General features: G+C 39.6%; 1 protein-coding gene across 5 annotated transcripts in view; it reads left to right on the forward strand.

Moving 5' to 3' along the window:
- The window catches only part of LOC140463573 (exocyst complex component 6-like), a 193,151-nt gene that overhangs the window by 125,601 nt on the left and 48,303 nt on the right, over nucleotides 1-19,247 (forward strand). For all 5 annotated transcript variants that reach the window (XM_072557753.1, XM_072557754.1, XM_072557756.1 and 2 more), the window contains one exon: nucleotides 16,262-16,335. In XM_072557753.1, the coding sequence (XP_072413854.1) occupies nucleotides 16,262-16,335 (74 nt within the window). The remainder of the gene's footprint in view (nucleotides 1-16,261; nucleotides 16,336-19,247) is intronic.

The raw sequence follows: 19,247 nt of genomic DNA on the forward strand, positions 1-19,247 counted from the left end.
CTGAATTTGATTCAGAGTAGTGAGGTAATGCATTTGGCAAGGCAAACAAGATTATGGAACAGGGCAAAAGTGAGGTCTGCAGATGCTAGATTAGAGTGGTGCTGGAAAAGTACAGTAGGTCAGGCAGCATCCAAGGAGCAGGAAAATCGAAGTTTCGGGCAAAAGCCCTTCATTGCTGATGAAGCGTTTTTGCCCAAAGTGCCGATTTTCCTGCTCCTCTGCTGCTTGATCTGCTGTGCTTTTCCAGCACCACTCTAATCAAGACCATGGAACAGACAATTACGGATACTATACTGAGAAATGCCAAGGAATATTGGAGTGTAGATCCACAAATCCTTGGAGATAGTAGGATAGATAGTATTTAAAAATAGAGATGAGAAATTTTTGCCTTAATCCGAATTCTGCCTTCTACCTGGCCCAGGGCACCATCAGTTAGCATTCTTTTTTAATATACTGCCAATCCGGGTTCTTTTCAAGGCTGCCTTCCCATAGGTTCTACTCCCATATGCAGCCTTCAGAGCTTATTCCTTCATGGGCCCAACCTCCTGGAGCTGCTGCCATTGAGAGGATTGTATCAGGATCAGTATGGGAGATATAGACTGTAGGGAAATAGGTGGTGACACCTTGCAAAATGTCCATATTACAGAGGAGGAAGTACTAGATGTCTTGAAACATGTAAAGGTGGATAAATCCCCAGGACCTGATCAGGTGTACCTGAGAACTCTGTGGGAAGCTAGAGAAGTGATTGCTGGGCCATTGCTGAAATATTTGTATCATCGAGAGTCACAGGTGAGGTGCCGGAAGGCTGGAGGTTGGCTAATGTGGTGCCACTGTTTAAGAAGGGTGGTAAGGATAAGCCAGGGAACTATAGACTAGTGAGCCTACTTCGCTGGTGGGCAAGTTAGGGAGGGAATCCTGAGGGCGAAGATGTACATGTATTTGGAAAGGCAAGGACTGATTAGGGATAGTCACCATGGCTTTGTGTGTGGGAAATCATGTCTCATAAACTTGATTGAGTTTTTTGAAGAAGTAACAAAGAGGCTTGATGAGGGCAGAGCGGTAGATGCGATCTATATGGACTTCACTAAGGCTGCACATGCACAAGGTTGCACGTGGGAGACTGATCAGCAAGATTAGATCTCACAGAATACAGGGAGAACTAGCCATTTGGATACAGAACTGGCTCAAAGGTAGAAAACAGAGGGCGGTGGTAGTGGGTTGTTTATCAGACTGGAGGCCTGTGACCAGTGGAGTGCCACAAGGATTGGTGCTGGGTTCTCCACTTTTTGTCATTTACATAAATGATTTGGATACGAACATACCTACAGTTAGTAAGTTTGCAGATGACACCAAAATTGGAGGTGTAGTGGACAGCAAAGAGGGTCACCTCAGATTACTACAGGATCTTGACCAGGTGGGCCAGTGGTCTGAGAAATGGCAGATAGCGTTTAATTCAGATAAATGCGAGGTGATGCATTTTGGGAAAGCAAATCTTAGCATGACTTATACACCTTTAATGGTAAGGTCCTAGGGAGTTTTGCTGAAAAAAGAGACCTTGGAGTGCAGGTTCATAGCTCCTTGAAAGTGGAGTTACAGGTCGATAGGATAGTGAAGAAGGCGTTTGATATGCTTTCTTTTATTGGTCAGCGTATTGAGTACAGGAGTTGGGAGGTCATGTTGCGGCTGTACAGGACATTCGTTGGGCCACTGTTGGAATGTTGCGTGCAATTCTGGTCTCCTTCCTATCGCAAAGATGTTGTGAAACTTGAAAAGGTTCAGAAAAGGATGTTGCCAGGGTTGGAGGATTTGAGCTATAGGGAAGAGGCTGAACAGGCTGGGGCTGTTTTCCCTGGAGCGTCGGAGGCTGAGGGGTGACCTTTTATAGAGGCTTACAGAATTGAGGGGCATGGATAGTGTAAATAGGTAAAGTCTTCCCTGGGGTCAGGGAGTCCAGAACTAGAGGGCATAGGTTTAGGGTGAGAGGGGAAAGATATAAAAGAGACCCAAGAGGCAACATTTTCATACAGAGTGGTACTTATATGGAATGAGCTGCCAGAGGAAGTGGTGGAGGCTGGTACAATTGCAACATTTAAGAGGCATTTGGATGGGTATATGAATAGGAAGGGTTTGGAGGCATATGGGCTGGGTGCTGGCAGGTGGGACTAGATTGGGTTGGGACATCTGATCGGCATGAACGGGTTGGACTGAAGGGTCTGTCTCCATGCTGTACATCTCTGACTCTATAACTGGTCAGGCAGCATCCGAGAAGCAGGAGAGTCGATGTTTCGAGCATAAGCTCTATCACCCAGACAATGTCCTGTTGCCAGTGGAGCAACTTGTTCCTGACAACTGCAGTTTGCCTATCAGCTTTAGACTCCGGCTCTGGCTCCAGTGAGATTCCAGCTACATGTGGTCTTGATCACATCAGGTGCTCAGCAGTTGCTTTGTACTGTCTAGGTTTGGCCTACTACTGTATATATTGTGTTGTTACGCATTTTCTGTCCTGTTTGGTTCTGAAACTCCCAGGGCCTGAGCTCCTGTAGCTTGGAGAGATGGCTCCTTCATTCAGCGTAGTCCAGATCTAACTTCCAAGGAAGGACCACAACTGATAGCAGCACAGTGGAGTGGCAGTAATATAGGCTCTTCAAGCCTGCTCTGACAGTTGATGACATCTTGGCTCATGTGGTTGTAGGCTCAACTCCACCTTCCCATCTACAGTTGACTATAATTAGGGCAGCACAGTGGTTAGCACTGCTGTCTCGCAGCGCCAGGAACCCGGGTTCAATTCTAACCTCGGGCAACTCTCTGTTTGGAGTTTGCACGTTCTCCCAGTGTCTGCGTGGGTTTCCTCCCGCAGTCCAAAGATGTGCAGGTTAGGTGAATTGGCCATGCTAAATTGCCCGTAGTGATAGACGCGTTAGTAGGGGAATGGGTCTGGGTGGATTACACTTCAAAGACTTGGTGGGCCGCACTGTGTAGGGAATCTAACCTAAACTATGAAACAAAACCTTAATTCAATGGCCCAACCTCCACTGCTTTCTATGGAAGAAGAATCCATAGACTAACCGTGGAGGTCATCTCAATTTACAAACAGTGATTTTCTCTTTCTTAAACTGGGACCGCTAGTACTAATCTCTCCACATAAGAGGTACTGGAGCAGTTGCTGTTCACGCATATCGCTGAAATGATTGTAGGCTTCAATGAGGGCAAGGGATCCAGAGAAGTGTGGCAAAGCCTTGAGGTTGGAATCGGAGTACTGATGTTTGGACCCAGACAACTGCTTTCCCTCATTGATTTGTTTTATAAAGGTTTAAGATTTGAATGTATTTTATAAAGTGTTTACATTGTATCCTTTTGTCCATCATTATTGCTACTTTTCCACTCCTTCTACAAGGTGGAGCATTCCAAGTAGAGAGGGAGTGGGGAATGAGAGAATGAGTGGGGTCTCATTAGAGAGGGAGGGAGTGAGTGGGGATGAATATGAGGGTATGAGTGAGTGAATTGTGACTGGGGACTGAACGAATGACAGGGCATGAGTAAGAAAGAATGGGAAGTGTGTGTGGAGGGCGTGGAGGCAGGGTAGGAATATTGGTGTTTGTGCGGTGGAGGGTGACAGTTTATGTCAGGCTGGAGCTGGGAGGGGGTTCCTTTTGAGTTGTGTTGGAATATGGAGGATATGTTTGAAATCTATATGATTACATTAAATCGTTTACAAAATACTTTAAAAGCGCAAACTTTCATACAATACCATGTTGATTTATTTAATGCATACTTTAATGTATCAATATGCTTTATTGTTTGCTTTGCTTGCTCTAGGGGTCATGGTAATTTTACATGTTTTAAAAAAAATAGGTATTTGAGATTTGGTATTGCTGGCATGAGTAGACTTTGCCCATCTCTAGTTGCCCTTGAATGTGATGGTAAGTTTAAAATGTGGTCACACTGGGAGTGCTTCATAAGCTATTTTCTATAATCCTTTTAAAGTAGTTCTTCTATAATGTGATGGTTTCATTCTTGTGCAACTCCATGTCATAGAAAAATCACGCTTTACAAACAGCACTTAAAGGGTTGGCAATGTAATTGAGTTACAGCCAACACATGAGTGTTCGCATTTTAGAAGGTGTTCCCAATTCGTCAATCACGTTACAGCAAACTTGCATTAACCAAAATGCATGTTCTACCAGAACAACTTTAATTTGTTTTCCATGTACATAATCCAGCAAGGATTATTTTGTTAGAATAGACTTTATCCTGTGTTGCATGCACTAACTGTATTAAATGCTGAGGTATCTGATTATTTTCAACTGTTTTGATAGTAACAGAAGGTAAACAAAAGGAAAACTAATGTTTCCAGTCACTTAGAAACCTAATAATTCCACCATTTGAATTGGCTGAGAAGTATTTCCATTTTACTGCCAATCATTATTGCTATAATTACATGATTCCTTTCCACAAAAGGATTTCGGACGTTTTTTGTCCTTCAACTGCATTCATCCCTGAAGGAGCCATGCAGAATATTAGCTGAGGCAAAGAATATAAAAGCTAGGTGGTTATGGTGGAACTGCATAAATGAATAGTTAAGTCACATGAATGAATTATGTACAATACTGTTCCCTGCTTAATAGGAAGGTGTGATCTCACTAGGAAGCATATGGAAAAGATTTAGAAGGCAATTTCCAGGCGCGCACAATCATAACTGAGAAAGATTGGAATGGCTGGAGTTATTTTTCAATCGAACAAGATTGAAGGGAGATTTGATTGAGGTACATAAAATTGAGGTGCTTAGATAATGCAGATAGGAACAACCTATTTTCATTAGCAAAGAGGTCAGCGATCAGGGCCATAGATTTGAAGTCCTTGGATCATTTGAGAAATGTTTCACCTAGAAGGTGGATGGGTTCTAGATCTCACTTGAAAGGCTGATGGAGGCAGAAACGTTTTTTTGGTAAGTAAAGTTGGCATTGCACTTGAAGTTCCTTCTAAGTGCTAAAGCTACAGACCAAAGAGATGGCCTGATGGTGCTTTCAGATACTCCGACTCAGTGGGACAAACAACCTCCTGTCCTCTGCATAAATGTGTTGTGCTGCTGTGTTATAGAAGTATCAGGCAATGAGCATTTTAATAAGAGCATCTAAACAGCTTTGCTTGACTTGCTACAGTACCGCATCAATGAACTCTGTCACTATCAACATATGGAACAGAAACTTAACTGACATAGCCATATATAGTTACAAGGCTAGGGATTAAACCAAGTAACTCATCACCTCTTCAATCTGTACACAGTCTACAAGGCACAGGTCAGGAGTGTGCTGGAATACTTTCCCCTTTGCTTGAATGATTGCAGCTCCTAACGTTACTCAAAGATGCTTGACTCCACTCAAGGCAAAACAGCTAACTTGATCAGTATTTCCATTCCACCGTAAGCATTCACTTCCTCCATCACTGGCACAAGATGGCAGCAGTGTATGCTATATAGAAAATGTACTGAAGCATCCACCTGAAGCTGCTTTCGACAGTATATTTCCAGCTTATGACCTTTTGAAACCTGGAAGAATAAGAGTAACAGACAAATGGAAAAAGCACTACCTGCATGTTCTCAGTCAAGTTGCACACCATCCTGGTTCAGGTTGATATCACTGTTGCTTCAGTGTCACTGGGTCAAAATTCTCTAATCCCCTCCCTGACAGCACTTTGGGTGAACCTACACTACATAAACCACAGCAGTACAAGAAAGCAGCTCACTATCATTTTGAGAGCAATTGGGGATGGACAATAAATGCTAGCCTAATCTTGAGTATCAAAAAGAAACTACAATTTTAAAATACACAAAGTAAGAGTAGCAGTAGGCCCATCACATCTGCCCCACCGTTCAGTTTTGATCCTGATTAATCTATTAGTCTGTCAGCTCAGAATTTTGTATTTCTGTGTAATCCAATAACCTTTGATTCTCTTGCCTAACAAGACACTATCTAAACTCGATCTGTTTAAAAATATTCATGACCCTCCCCCCTCCATCATCATCACGGGCAATATTCCAAAGTCTCTCAATTGTTGAATATTCCCCTTTTTTGTCCTGAAAGGGCAAACCCCTAATTTTAAAATGACTTTCCCTAGTTCTGGACTTATTCACAACATTCTTTCTACATTGTCAACATTATTTAGAACCTTACGAACCTAATCAAATCACTCTTCACTCTTTTGAACTGTAGTGGAAACAAGCTCATAACAGAACCTGCTTATTCCAGGTATCAAATTACGAAATCTCCTCTGAACTGTCATTACGTTAAGATTCTCCTTTAAAAGAGGAAACTAATACTGCACACTATATATTCAAATTGTGGTCCCACCAATGATGATGAATTATGCAACTGATTTATTTAAAATGCAGGATTTCAGCTCTTTGTTTTTAACACCAGCAGTTTCTGCAACTGCCTTTTGTGATTGCTTAGTTCACATAGTTGTGCCTGCCCTCGATCCACAGTACTTTGCTCGAGTGGCCAAGTTATCAAGGAGTCTGTTTTGCGATCTAATGGCCCCAGTTATTAAGGATAATATGATTTTAGTACCCAACAAATCAGATCCCTGGAACAAACCTGGCTGGATAATTCAGAATTTTGTTACTGAAGTGATCTTTTATTTTAAGTAAGCACTCAAAGTTGCATCCTCATAATAAATTTTGTATGTTTTATTAACCAAGAGAAATGAAGGTAACCAAGGAAAAATAAAACACACTTCCCTTAAAATAGATTCAAAGATTTATAAACTCTATAGAAATAACCCAAACACTCTTGAAAGACTGAAAAGGCTTTGAAATTGAGTCAGTATACCTAAAGGTACACCTTACAAACATTTTGCACTACTTAGAACATTTGTGCTGTATTTGTAGCAAGACCCAGTCCAGATCATTTCAGATAAACTATTTTATTTAATAGTTTCATTTTAAAGTTTCAACTTATCTGCTGCAACTGTAAATAATTCCATTACTATTATGCTCCAGGCACTGCATCTTTTAATTTTCAAAAACTACTTTTCCACTGAATGTATTCCAATAGTTATTAGTTTGAGATTAATAACTTTTATTTTAAGATTTCATTACTTTATGCCCCTTTTTAGAAATGCTGCTTGGCACATGTTACTTCTTGAAAAGACAACTTGCCACTTCAGAACTTTAATACATGCTTCTGTCTGAAATGATTCTAGTACAGACTCAAATGAAAGCTTGTAAGGTCTCTGTTTATTTCCATTGGAGTAGTTTCCTCTCCCTTGGAATTGTGGGTATTGTATTTTAAAGAGAATCAGATGTACAGGTGGAAACACCCTTTGGTCCAACACATCCAAGCCAACCAGATATCCTAAATTAATCTCGTCCTATTTGCCAGCACTTGGCCCATGTCTCTCTAAGCCCTTTCTGTTCATGTACCCAACCTGATGTCTTTTAAATGTTGTAATTGTACCAATCTCCTCCACTTCCTCTGGTAGCTTAAACTATACCACCCTTTGCGTTAAAAATAATTGCCCCTTCGGTTCCTTTTACATCTTTCCCATCCCACCCTAAACCTGTGCCCTCTAGTTCTGGACTTCCCTAACCCATGTAAAAGACCTTGTCTACTTAGCCTATCCATGCCCCTCATGATTTTATAAACCTCTACAAGGTCACCCCTCAGCTTCTGACACCCCAGCCTGTTCAGCCTCTCCCTATAGCTCAAATCCTCCAACCTTGGCAAAATCCTTGTAAATCTTTTCTGAACGCGCGCAAGTTTCACAGTATCCTTCCAATCAAAGGAGACCAGAATTGCATGCAAATTTCCAAAAGTGGTCTAATCAATGTCCTGTACAGCCGCAGCATGACCTCCCAACTCCTATCCTCAATGCTGCAACCAACAAAGGAAAGCATACCCAACGCTACCTTCACTATCCTATCTACCTGCGACTCTACTTTCACAGAGCTATGAACCTACACTCCAAGGTCTCTGTTCAGCAACACTCCCCAGGACCATACAATTAAATATATATGTCCTGCTCTGATTTTCTTTTCCAAAATGCAGCACCTCCTGTTTATCTGAATTAAACTCCATCTGCCACTTCTCAGCCCATTTGGCCCATCTGATCAAGATCCTGTTGTAATCTGAGGTAACCCTCTTCGCTGTCCAATACTTCAATACAAGATTGTGAAGGATCGATTGGAATTGCTAGATGCTTAGAGTTTTTTTAAATGCTGAAGCCCTTTCTCTGCTGAACCACAAATTATTAGACTCTGAAGGCAGAAATCTCTTGTATAATTTATTTATTAAAGGTTTTAAAAGAACTCTTTTTGGAAAATAAAGGTGGTGAGGTCACTGAAAGCCCAGGGTATGATTTGCTAATCATTTAGGATAGACTGTATTCTAAAAAAAATTAAGTAGCTGTAAGTATAAGTTAAAATCACTCAAATTTGATGAATCGTTTGAAATTTCTTATGTAAACACCTATAGTAATAACCTGTCTTTATATTGCATTTTGTTTAATGTGACTATATGTTCCACTTCACAACATTATCAATCAAGCATTGACATTGAGTCACTGAAGAAGCTATCGGAACAGACCAAAACTTGGTTGAAGATTTATTTTGAGGATTATTTTAAACGTAGAAATAGCTGGGTAAAAATTACAACTGAGGTAGTTGCAAGTGTGGCTCTCTCTGGTGGAATGATTAAAACTGGGATGCGCAAAGACCAGAAAGGAAAAGCAGATAATTACTAGATAACATGACAGAGCTAAAGAGGAGGAAAGGATAGGAGGCATTTGAAGAAGGATAATAATTTTAAAATTGCGGTGGAGCAGGTAGAAGAACCAATGCCAATCATCAGCAAAATAGTCTACAGGTGACCAAGTCTTGGAGAAAGTTGAAATAGTTTTAACAAATTACATCATGAATGGCATTAACTTTGTCCTGGTGTTGTGCTGTTGTTTACTTTGCATTCAAGTGAAAATTCCTTATTTTGTCCTATGAAGAAAAGCACAAAATGGAAAGAGTCGTTTGCATAAATATTCATCAGTTTCCTTTTTAATTTTTAAAAAATTACAATTTCACACAAGCTAGAACATCCCAGATTCAATACCTTGTTTGTGCTGTTAATTATGAGCATTGGTGGTTACTAAGGTTGGCCTTAGAACTCTGAATTGTATCTCTGAGAAAATAGGCAGGATTCTTTCACCACCTGTTGGGTCTGTGTGGATATTGGGCAAATGCAGGAGCATTTGCTATTTTTGCCTTTTCCATGCTTTACGCTCCCTTCAAGAAGTAAAAATAAACTGGTGACACTAGAGTGGATGCTGCAATAAAGTGTCAAAAAGCAATGGGCTTCCTTGGAGTTGTAGCCAAGCGAGGTCAGAAGCTGGGACTCTTAGTTGGAGCAAAGAAAACTGAACTTAAAGTATAAGTCAAGATATATGTGTTTTTAAGCAGACAGTAATTGTGTTTTAATGTGTTGTTTAAAATCACCAGGCGTTTTAGTTAAAGCAAATATTTTCAGTGCAAATGTTTCAGCATGGAATAGGTCTTCCAAAATAATTACAATTTTATTGGAAAAGTTGTGATTTTAAATAATGAATTTGGCTTATGATATTGCCTTACTTTTTTCAAACTTTTTACATTTTTTTAAACAAACCTTAGACATATTGACTAAAGTTTGTGTATAGCTGCCAGCACAGTAAATAGTTGAAGTGTACTTTAAGCATTTGTAGCTCCTGTCACATGTACATTCCAGAAATCACTATGTTGCCTGTGATTTATGTTTGAACTTTGTGCACTCCTCCAGCCTTTGTATATGACAGTTTCAGGATTAATGGTTATAGGAGTGACGTTTCCATTAGCACCCTATATGTGCAAATAACTCCCAAATGGCAGGTAGCTTCCTTTTTATTGCAATTGATAAATGTGCTTAAGGGTTTAACTTGCACAGGAGGAACAGTATCTGCTGAAAGTCATATTATGTTTTAAGTGTCAGTGAGACTCCAATCCTGCTACTTTTCTCATAAACAATTATTTCATGAGGCAATACTAAATGCAGAAGTGTTATGGACCAGATCAAACCCCCTCAAAACATATTATCTTACTTAAAGGCAAGGTGTGTTCCAGATGTGATTTTGATTGTTCAAACTATTAGACTTTAAGCAAAATATACTTTATTGTTGCACCACAGTTAAAATAAAAGCATGAAAAAAATTTGGCATAACTTTAACCCTATTAAAATTAAAATATTATTTAACTTTTAGGCCACTTTTGGAATTCTGGCCTCCCTGCTATAGGAAAGATGCTGTTAAACTCAAAAGGGTGCAGAAAAGATTTACAAGGATGTTGCCGGGGTTGGAGGATTTGAGCTAAAGGGAGAACCTGAATAGACTGGGGCTATTTTCCCTGGAGCATCAGAGGCTGAGGGGTGACCTTATAGACATTTATAAAATTATGAGAGCTATGGATAGGGTGAATATCCACTGTCTATTTTTTTCCCCCAGGGTATGGGAGTCCACAACTAGAGACCATAGGTTTAAAGTTAAAAAAGAAAGAAATAGAAGGGAGGGTGGTGTATGTGTGGAATGAGCTGCCACTGAAAGTGGTGGAGTCTGCTGCAATAATATTTTAAAAGCATCTTGATGGGTACAAGAATAGAAAGGGTTTAGAGGGATATTGGTCAAAAGCTGGCAAGTAAGACTAGATTAATTTAAGTTACCTGATCGGCATGGGCAAGTTTTGGGCGGCACGGTGGTACAGTGGTTAGCACTGTTGCCTCACAGCGCCAGAGACCCGGGTTCAATTCCCGCCTCAGGTGACTGACTGACTGTGTGGAGTTTGCACGTTCTCCCCGTGTCTGCGTGGGTTTCCTCCGGGTGCTCCAGTTTCCTCCCACAGTCCAAAGATGTGCAGGTCAGGTGAATTGGCCATGCTAAATTGCCCCTAGTATTAGGTAAGGGGTAAATGTAGGGGTATAGGTGGGTTGCGCTTTGGCGGGGCGGTGTGGACTTGTTGGACCGAAGGGCCTGTTTCCACACTAAGTAATCTAATCTAATCAAAGGGTCTGTTTACTTGCCGTGCAACTCTGACTCTAGTACTCAACTGTTCCTATAAAGCAGCATCACAGAAATCCACCTTCTGGCAAAGGCAAATTCAGCAAAACAGATTTCCCTCACTTGCTATCTCTTCCAGTCCAGGAGAAGGAAGACCAACAATGAATTGAGCAGCACAGCAAGAACTCGAGTTTTGCAGCAGCAAAGAAGCCTGGTTTTTAAATTCCACTTGTTCAAAAAAATGCCGTTTGTTAATAATAAACTAAATGTTTTTTCAAAACAATAGATTGCAATGTTTTCTAGTAGAATTGGGTCACTAGCTCTTCAGTAATGTTGTTGTGCTGTGGAAAATCTACTTCTCCATGGTGTAAAAACAATGTGGGTGTGACACTTGTTCAGAATCCTAAATGTGTTCCTTGTTGCATCTCTCAGGGTAGCAATAAACAGTGTGGAGTAAAACTGTGGAATACATGAAGTGTTTGTAAAAATGATACATATGGAAAGGTAAATAATTGGTACTCAACAATCAAAATGGACGAAGAAAGAAGGCAGCTGAGCCTTTGGCAGGAGTAAGAAAATGAAATGACCTGGACTTAGTTTTTTTTATCATCTGCCTGGTCCATGATTTAGATATATTAGGAAAGAGTTGCTTTTGTGGGTAGACAACTTTTACTATGTTTTAAAATGGGAAATTGGGCTACGTATTCCAATTGGATGTTAACGGAAGAGACTCAATGGGAAACCGGAATAGCTAATTTCTCTTCATAGATTCCTAAATTATTACTAAGTGTTGATCCAGGACAGTATAATAAGCACACCCCTCTATGGATCATTACCTTGACACAGTGGAGAGGCTTGAGTATCCAGTGTTGTTGTTTTTTTTTGAGCATTGCTGTCCGTCTCTTCCCTCCTGTAGGGCCAGCCAATCCAAATGCGCTATGGTTGGCAGGTAGGGGAAAAGGAATATGCCAGACAAATATAGAAACTTCAAGCATCTGCAAGTTGTTTGGGTCACTTCTGGTTCATGACATGGCATAATAAGGGTATTATTGCCAGTTTAATGGCATCAGTGATCTGTTTATTGCTTGCTTTCTTTTTAATTGCATACCATATTTTGTTTTTCTTCAATCCATGCACTTTGTCTGTTGTTCTTTTGTAATTCTATTTTGATTTTTGAAAATGTTCAGTTTACAAAATCTGTTTCTCTCAATTGTTTGAAATAGTTAATCTATTAACAAAACATTACAATGAAAAGGATAAAATCCAAAGATATGTTAGAGAATGCTTTGATGCAGTGAGCAATTAGGATTGGACAGTCTTACCTAAATATGTCGATGTAGTCTGCATATTTAATTTTGTTAATTCTATCCATTGTTCTGGATTCAATAGTCTACTCTTCAGTGTCAATAAGATACCTACTTTGGTACATTCTGACGCTGAGCCCTGCATCCCTGTTGTTTTGCTTTTGCTGCAGACAGTATACTTTAAACAAGATCCTATTTTGACACATGCTTGTTTTCAGTAGCCAGGATTGTGGCACTTCTAGCAGCAGAAATCATATGCCTCTTCCTTGCTAGCCAGTAACAGGTATAAGTGGCTAGGGCAGAAGCTGACTCTAAAGCTCTGTTCATGTGAACACGTGAGCTCTTTTTTTGTTACAACATAGTTTATTGTCACAACATAGTTTATTGTCATTCTTTTACATTGTAACAACAATATTTTAGGGTGCTAATGCTCCTTATCTGTGTAATTGCATTGCCTGATGAAGCATAGAGTTCTGCTTCACAAATGCATCTCATCGACTGCCACTTCCATTGAGGGCAAATTCTATAATGGATTGGCAAGCTGCTCATTAATTTTTTTTTTGTGGATTCGTAATGCCACCAATTTATTCTGCATTTACTTTTGAAGTCCTGAACTTGAATTCGTGACCTAATTATCCACCCCATGGGTGATAAAAGGTCAATTGTTCCTCCAAATGAGGTCTCTTTCAGCATTGTCAACCTTCTGTTTAAACAGAAAAATGCTATGGTTCACCAATGCCGCCTTTCCTCCAATTATGAGGTATTTTAGCAACATATCATTCCTGGTTCAAGAGCATTTCTATATTGTTTTGATACATCAAGTTGCAATCTATGTAATAAACACCTCTGTTCTATTTCCCAACAATTATCATCTGCCAGTTGACCTGACATTTGTATGGATTCCTTTAACTGCAGCATATTCCTTTTTTTAAACTAGATGTTTCGAATGGGAAATGGAGATGTGGACAATGATTCCTTTTTCACAGCCATTAGGAAAGTGGATGAATAGCTTTTTAATCAACTTTGTGACAAAATGGCAGTTCATTAAACCATCACAAGGATTTGTTCAAATCAAATTATTGGAATTTGATGTGATTCTATTTAATTACCTGGAAACCTTTCACTTAATCCAAATACTTATGGCTGAGCTAGATGGCCTGTTGAATAAGTGATTTTGAAAAAAAACAAATGCTCCATTTAACATCACTAGCTGCTTTCAAAGTTAGTGTAGACAGGGTTTTTCAGGGTGGTAGAATCTATGACAAGGAGTTGCTCTTAAACTCCCTACAATCATCAAATAATGATGATCCACTGAGGCAGTGGCAGTATAATTGCTAGATTGTTAATCCAGAGACCGAAGTAATGTTCTGGGGACCTGGTTTCAAATCCTGACGTAGCAGCAGCAGACGGAATTTGAATTCAATTTTAAAAAACTGGAATTAATAATCAAATGATAGCCAGAAATCCATTGTCAATTGTCAGAATAACTCATCTGGTTCACTGATGTCCTCTAGAGAAGGAACTCTGCTGTCCTTACTTGAAATGGGATACATGTGATTCCAAATATGTTTGGCTCTTAATTGCCCTCTGGTCAATGGGAGATGAATAATAAATGTTCGCCTTTCCAGTGACACCCACATCCCGTGAATGAATTTTTAAATATTATTTGAAATATAAACTCACCTACCACCACCTGGCCCTATTGTTGTGTGTGAAACTCAGAAACTCAGTGTCTTGGTTCAAAAAGGTAGTTTGGAAAATAAACCAAGATACATGGTGTTTGGTCCAAAATTATTATGTTAAAATGGTTTTGAAGATTAGTGACTTTTTTTTTACTTTTGAACCTCTTATCACCTATGACTTTGAAGTTTCTCAAATTTGACAGTAGTTCACCTCAACTGAATTAACGTTCTACATTTGCAGCATTTTGAACAGAGTTTCATGTTCTGCCAAAAGTTTATTTGTATTAAGGATTTGTGATTCTGAATTTAATTGGCCTCAAGTATTTGTGTAACTGAAGGCATCTAAATGATGTTAGCTTTTACTTAGAGCATACCAAATCATCCAAGTTTGGCAAGATGACTTGTTAAATATATACTGCATTCCAATTAGAGTCCCTACAGTGTGGAAACAGGCCCTTCAGCCCAACAAGTCCACACCGACCCTCCAAAGAGCAACCTGCCCAGACCCATTCCCCTACCTTATGCAGGTATTTATCTCTGACTAATGCATCTAACTCAGATCCCTGAACACTATGGGCAACTTAGCATGGCCAATTTACCTAACCTGCACATCTTTGGATTGTGGGAGGAAACCCATGCAGACACTGGGAGAACGTCAGTGTTGAGTTTGCACAATTACCAAGGCTGGAATCGAACCCGGGTCCCTGATGCTGTGAGACAGCAGTGCTAACCTCTGAGCTACCATGCTGTATCCCCTCTAGCATTTCTTCGCTATTTCCTGTGTGCACCTAAAACCAGTTATGTTGGATGCCATAGATAAGAGAGCCTCCATACTTGCACCAACGTTTTTCATTTTAACAGCAATAGGAAACATTGCATTTGGCTTGTTTGAGTTGTCAACTGGTGTAGCTCTTGCCTTAGAAGAAACTACTTCTCTTGAATCTGCTTATTACATGGTCAATCAACAGTGTGGAAGATTTGGTCTGGAGAAGGAAAGGAAAAGAAATTTATTATCATTAGTTTCTTCAACAGTCCTGACTTTCACCCACTTTGTCCCTCATGGTTGTAGGGAATGCAAGTGATGGATTTTTCTTTCAAATGTTTTGAGGCCCAAATAATTCAAATTTCGTAACATAATTCACCTTTATGTATTGCACCTGACTCAAAAGAGTCACATAGAAGCATCACCCTAGTCATGACGTTTGAAATGTTTTGCAGGAGGACATGCCTCCATGTGACTATTTAAAGCAAACATGGCCTAATGTTAGCCTGCTCTGGATGTGGAGGATACCGTGTGAAAGGTGTTGTTTACAGAATGTTGGGAGGGGTGGATAGGTGCAGGAGATCAAGCAGGGTAGGTCATCTTTTTAAAATGGGCATACTTGCACATGACTTAAAATAACTGATTTATGGAATGTAAAAATACTAATTGCTCCTGATTCCAAGTAGCATCATGCACACTTGTTGCCAAGACACTATTTTTAACTCAATGTCTTGGCTTATCTGAGGATAGATGTCTATTTTACCAGTTTGACTGCGTTGTAACTGTCTGAAAGAAAAGTGTTTTCGTAGCCTTTAATTGTAGGATTTCCAATTGGTCAAGCTTTCTTTCCTTTTCAATCATATTTAAACAGCCTTCTCAAACTGACTTGTATTAAATTCCATGATTAGAAATGTCTTGGATTGTAGGAACGGACGTTCCAATTAAGTACAGATTGTAGTGCTTAGAGCATTCCACCTGTTGTCTGCATGTTAAGCTAGTTCCCACCCTACTGTCTGTCTTTAATTGCTGTTTGGCTAGAGGTAGGATTTTTATTGAACAGATGCTGCAACAAAGCAGATGTTTAAAAAATATGTTGGCAGCCATGGAATTGGTACTTTCTTAAAATGCTTTTGTATTCCCTCACCCTGTAACCCAAAACGAATTGTGAATAAAATTGTGAACTCATTTGTTTCAACAGTATTACAAAAGTGGTAAAATTTGTGTGCCATTGCATTATATGACCATCAAAGAGCACACCAGAAATCAAGTTATTTGCATGTTACAACCATAGTATAACAATTTGTTTAATTTGGATTTAAATTTCTTTGTGTCATGTAAACAAAAAAATATTTTTAGGCCTTCATTTGAGTGTCAGGGTTGATACACTTCATAAAATTACATAAGATTGTTTGGATTTGCCACAGTTCTGCCTCAGTTAATTTTTTTTTCTCCTTAATCTGTACTTGCAGTGTTTGCTAGCTCGGAGCCAGTGCCAGGATTCCAAGGGGACACCCTGCAGTTAGCATTCATCGACCTCAGACAAGTAAGGCTTTGAGATTATTTTTCCTTGATGAGTGATGTTGAAACCATTGGTAAAATATCAGTCATTGCTGCCTTTTTAGATGGCTTACTTTTTTTTTATAAGAAGGTATTGTGTCTAGGTCATCTTCACTGGATTATAATGTTGTGAACCATGTTAAAAGTTATGCCCACTGTTTGTGATATGCTGAACAAAAGATTTTTAATTAAATAAACCCAAGATTTAACTTTTCTCATCAGTGATTGGTTTTACTGATGCTTAATGTAATTTTTTTTAATTGGTTATATTTCTAAATCCTGACTACTCAGTCATAGTTGTGGTTTTAATTATATGCTATTTAACCATTCTACCAAATGACAAATAACTAGTATGATGTATGACCACAAGATAACATGGTGTATATATTATATGTAAGTATAAAAGGGTAGAAGAATTGTGGATTTTTTTTCCCTCAAAATAGGATACTGGATGCTAAATAAACTAAAATTTAAGCCAAAAGTTGACAGGACTTGTATCAAGAGTGAAGGGATTAAATGTGGGTAAATGGAATTGTATTGCTGATCACTCATAATCAAATTAAACAACAGAGCAGGCCTAACCAATGGGAGCAGTTCATGCAATCCTCAAGCATATTCAGTCATTTAATTAGGTGATTAATGCATGAACATGAATATTTATATCTGCCAAAGTATTGAACAAAGGGAATCCAAATCAGGCAAAACAATTGGGTTAAGTGGGCTTGAGGCCAGGCAGAATTGGAAAACTGGTTAAAATCAAGCAGATTCAAGTGAGATTGGCAACGATCAACATAGTAATGCAAGTAGAGGTGCTTTTGAAGGATCTGAACTCCAGTAGAAGGACAAGGGGATTTTTAATTGAGAAATGCAGGCTACAAGTACGTATGCTTAAGAGGTTGGAGGGGTAGGGAGGTACCATGCCTTCGGAGGTATTAAGTGTCAAACACTGACATAATGCAATAGGGTCACTATGTTAGAAAAGTAATAGGCTGGTATCTGCTCATTGGTGACTAGGGAATGTTCAGTGCTGGGATGTTCACGTTGATTGTAAGTTAGTGAGTCTGCTCACTGTTGAAGATGTATATGGATTTCTTGTAGCACAGTAAGACAGCAGCTGTACTTCTGAATCAAAGATTTTGGATCAGAATCCCATCTGAGGACTTAGTAGCCAAAGAAGATACAATCACAAAGCAACCAAGCAAACCAGTACGAACCTGCAACTGCTTCCAACAAATGCTAGGGTCAGGAACCTTCTCAATATAGTGAGAACAGAAGAGATTTATAGTCCTCCCTATCCAAAGATCCAAACAACAACATACATGTAAATGTGTAGACCCAATGGGAGGAGACCAATCAACCCCTCAAGCATGTTCAGTTATTTAAATAGGTCATAAATGAACCTAACTTCAACCGTTATATCTCCAAACGTCTGTGAAGAGATACTCCCTCACAACCAAACACAAGAATCAGATTCTTGAGGAGAGATGTAATGTGGTTATTATTGAGAGGGGGTGGTCAAGGGAAATCAATGACAGTGGCTACAGTCGGCCTAATGTTGCATATAGTGGTTGTTGCAGAAGCAGCTGAGCTTGGTTCACCAAAACTATTGAGGTGAATGAAGGTACATGTGCACAGAATAGCTGCGTGCAATCAACCATTAAACGGTAAGCCATGCGTTATGGTTTTTAGATTAGATTACTTAGTGTGGAAACAGGCCCTTCAGCCCAACAGGTCCACAACGACCTGCCGAAACGCAACCCACCCAGACCCATTCCCCTACATTTACCCCTTCATCTAACACTACGGGCAATTTAGCATGGCCAATTCACCTAACCCACTCATTTTTGAATTCACCTAACCCACTCATTTTTGGACTGTGGGAAGAAACTGGAGCACCCGGAGGGTGCCCACGCAGACACAGGGAGAATGTGCAAACTCCACACAGAGAGTCGCCTGAGGTGGGAATTGAACCCAGGTCACTGGCGCTGTGAGGCAGCAGTGCTAACCACTGTGCCACCGCGCTGTCCACACTTCTAACACTTCTCAATGTTTCTCTTCAAGTGATCAACTTGCATAATGTGATAAAGCATCAGCAAATTTTCACAGACTTGAGGAAGCAACAAAAATCTTCTTTAATGCACTTTTGCTGACACATTTGACATTCAAGGAGAGAATTATTGTAGCACCACCTGGTGGAGTAAGTTATGAATCCCATTGTAATTTCAAAAACTTTCCAATTGGTCAACCACTTAACACTAGTAAGGTTACTGCTTAAAGCACAATATAATAGCTTGCACCATCTACCAGTGCAATCAAATTACACATTATAATTGTGCATCAGTTTTGTTAGTCAATGTTCCATTCTAAAATCCATGCTTGCCTCTGTCATAGCTCCATTTGAGACTCAAGTTTTCACTCTCTGCATCAATATGGCCATAAACATCTTTGCCTATAGCTGTAACTAAGATACATTGTCCTCTGATCTCTTTGCAACTTTTTACGTGGTCAATGACCACCCTACTCCTCCATCATCACCACTGTTTTATAAGTTAATGGAACCTCCATCACCTTAGTTCAAATCAAATTGTGTTCTATTGTAGCCAAATCATTTCTGACAATAGCTGCTCTTCTATCCCTCACCGTTACTATAACTGCTGGAATTTCCCAAGGATCAATTTCTGGCCCCCCTCTGTCTCCACTTTAATGCTGCCTCGTGCAATATAATCCACAACAAAAGTTTAGCTGCCACATAAATGAATGTGAAACCCATTTGGCAAGTATGTCCTAAAGTATAGTCACTGTACCTAGACAAGTTCAGCAACCAATTTGCACACCATAATGTTAGCAAAAGGCAAAGTGTTAAATGAATAGTTAATTTCATGGTGTTGAAGGGATTCA

This window comes from Chiloscyllium punctatum, chromosome 38 (genome assembly GCF_047496795.1).
Source record: "Chiloscyllium punctatum isolate Juve2018m chromosome 38, sChiPun1.3, whole genome shotgun sequence".
NCBI lineage: Eukaryota > Metazoa > Chordata > Chondrichthyes > Orectolobiformes > Hemiscylliidae > Chiloscyllium > Chiloscyllium punctatum.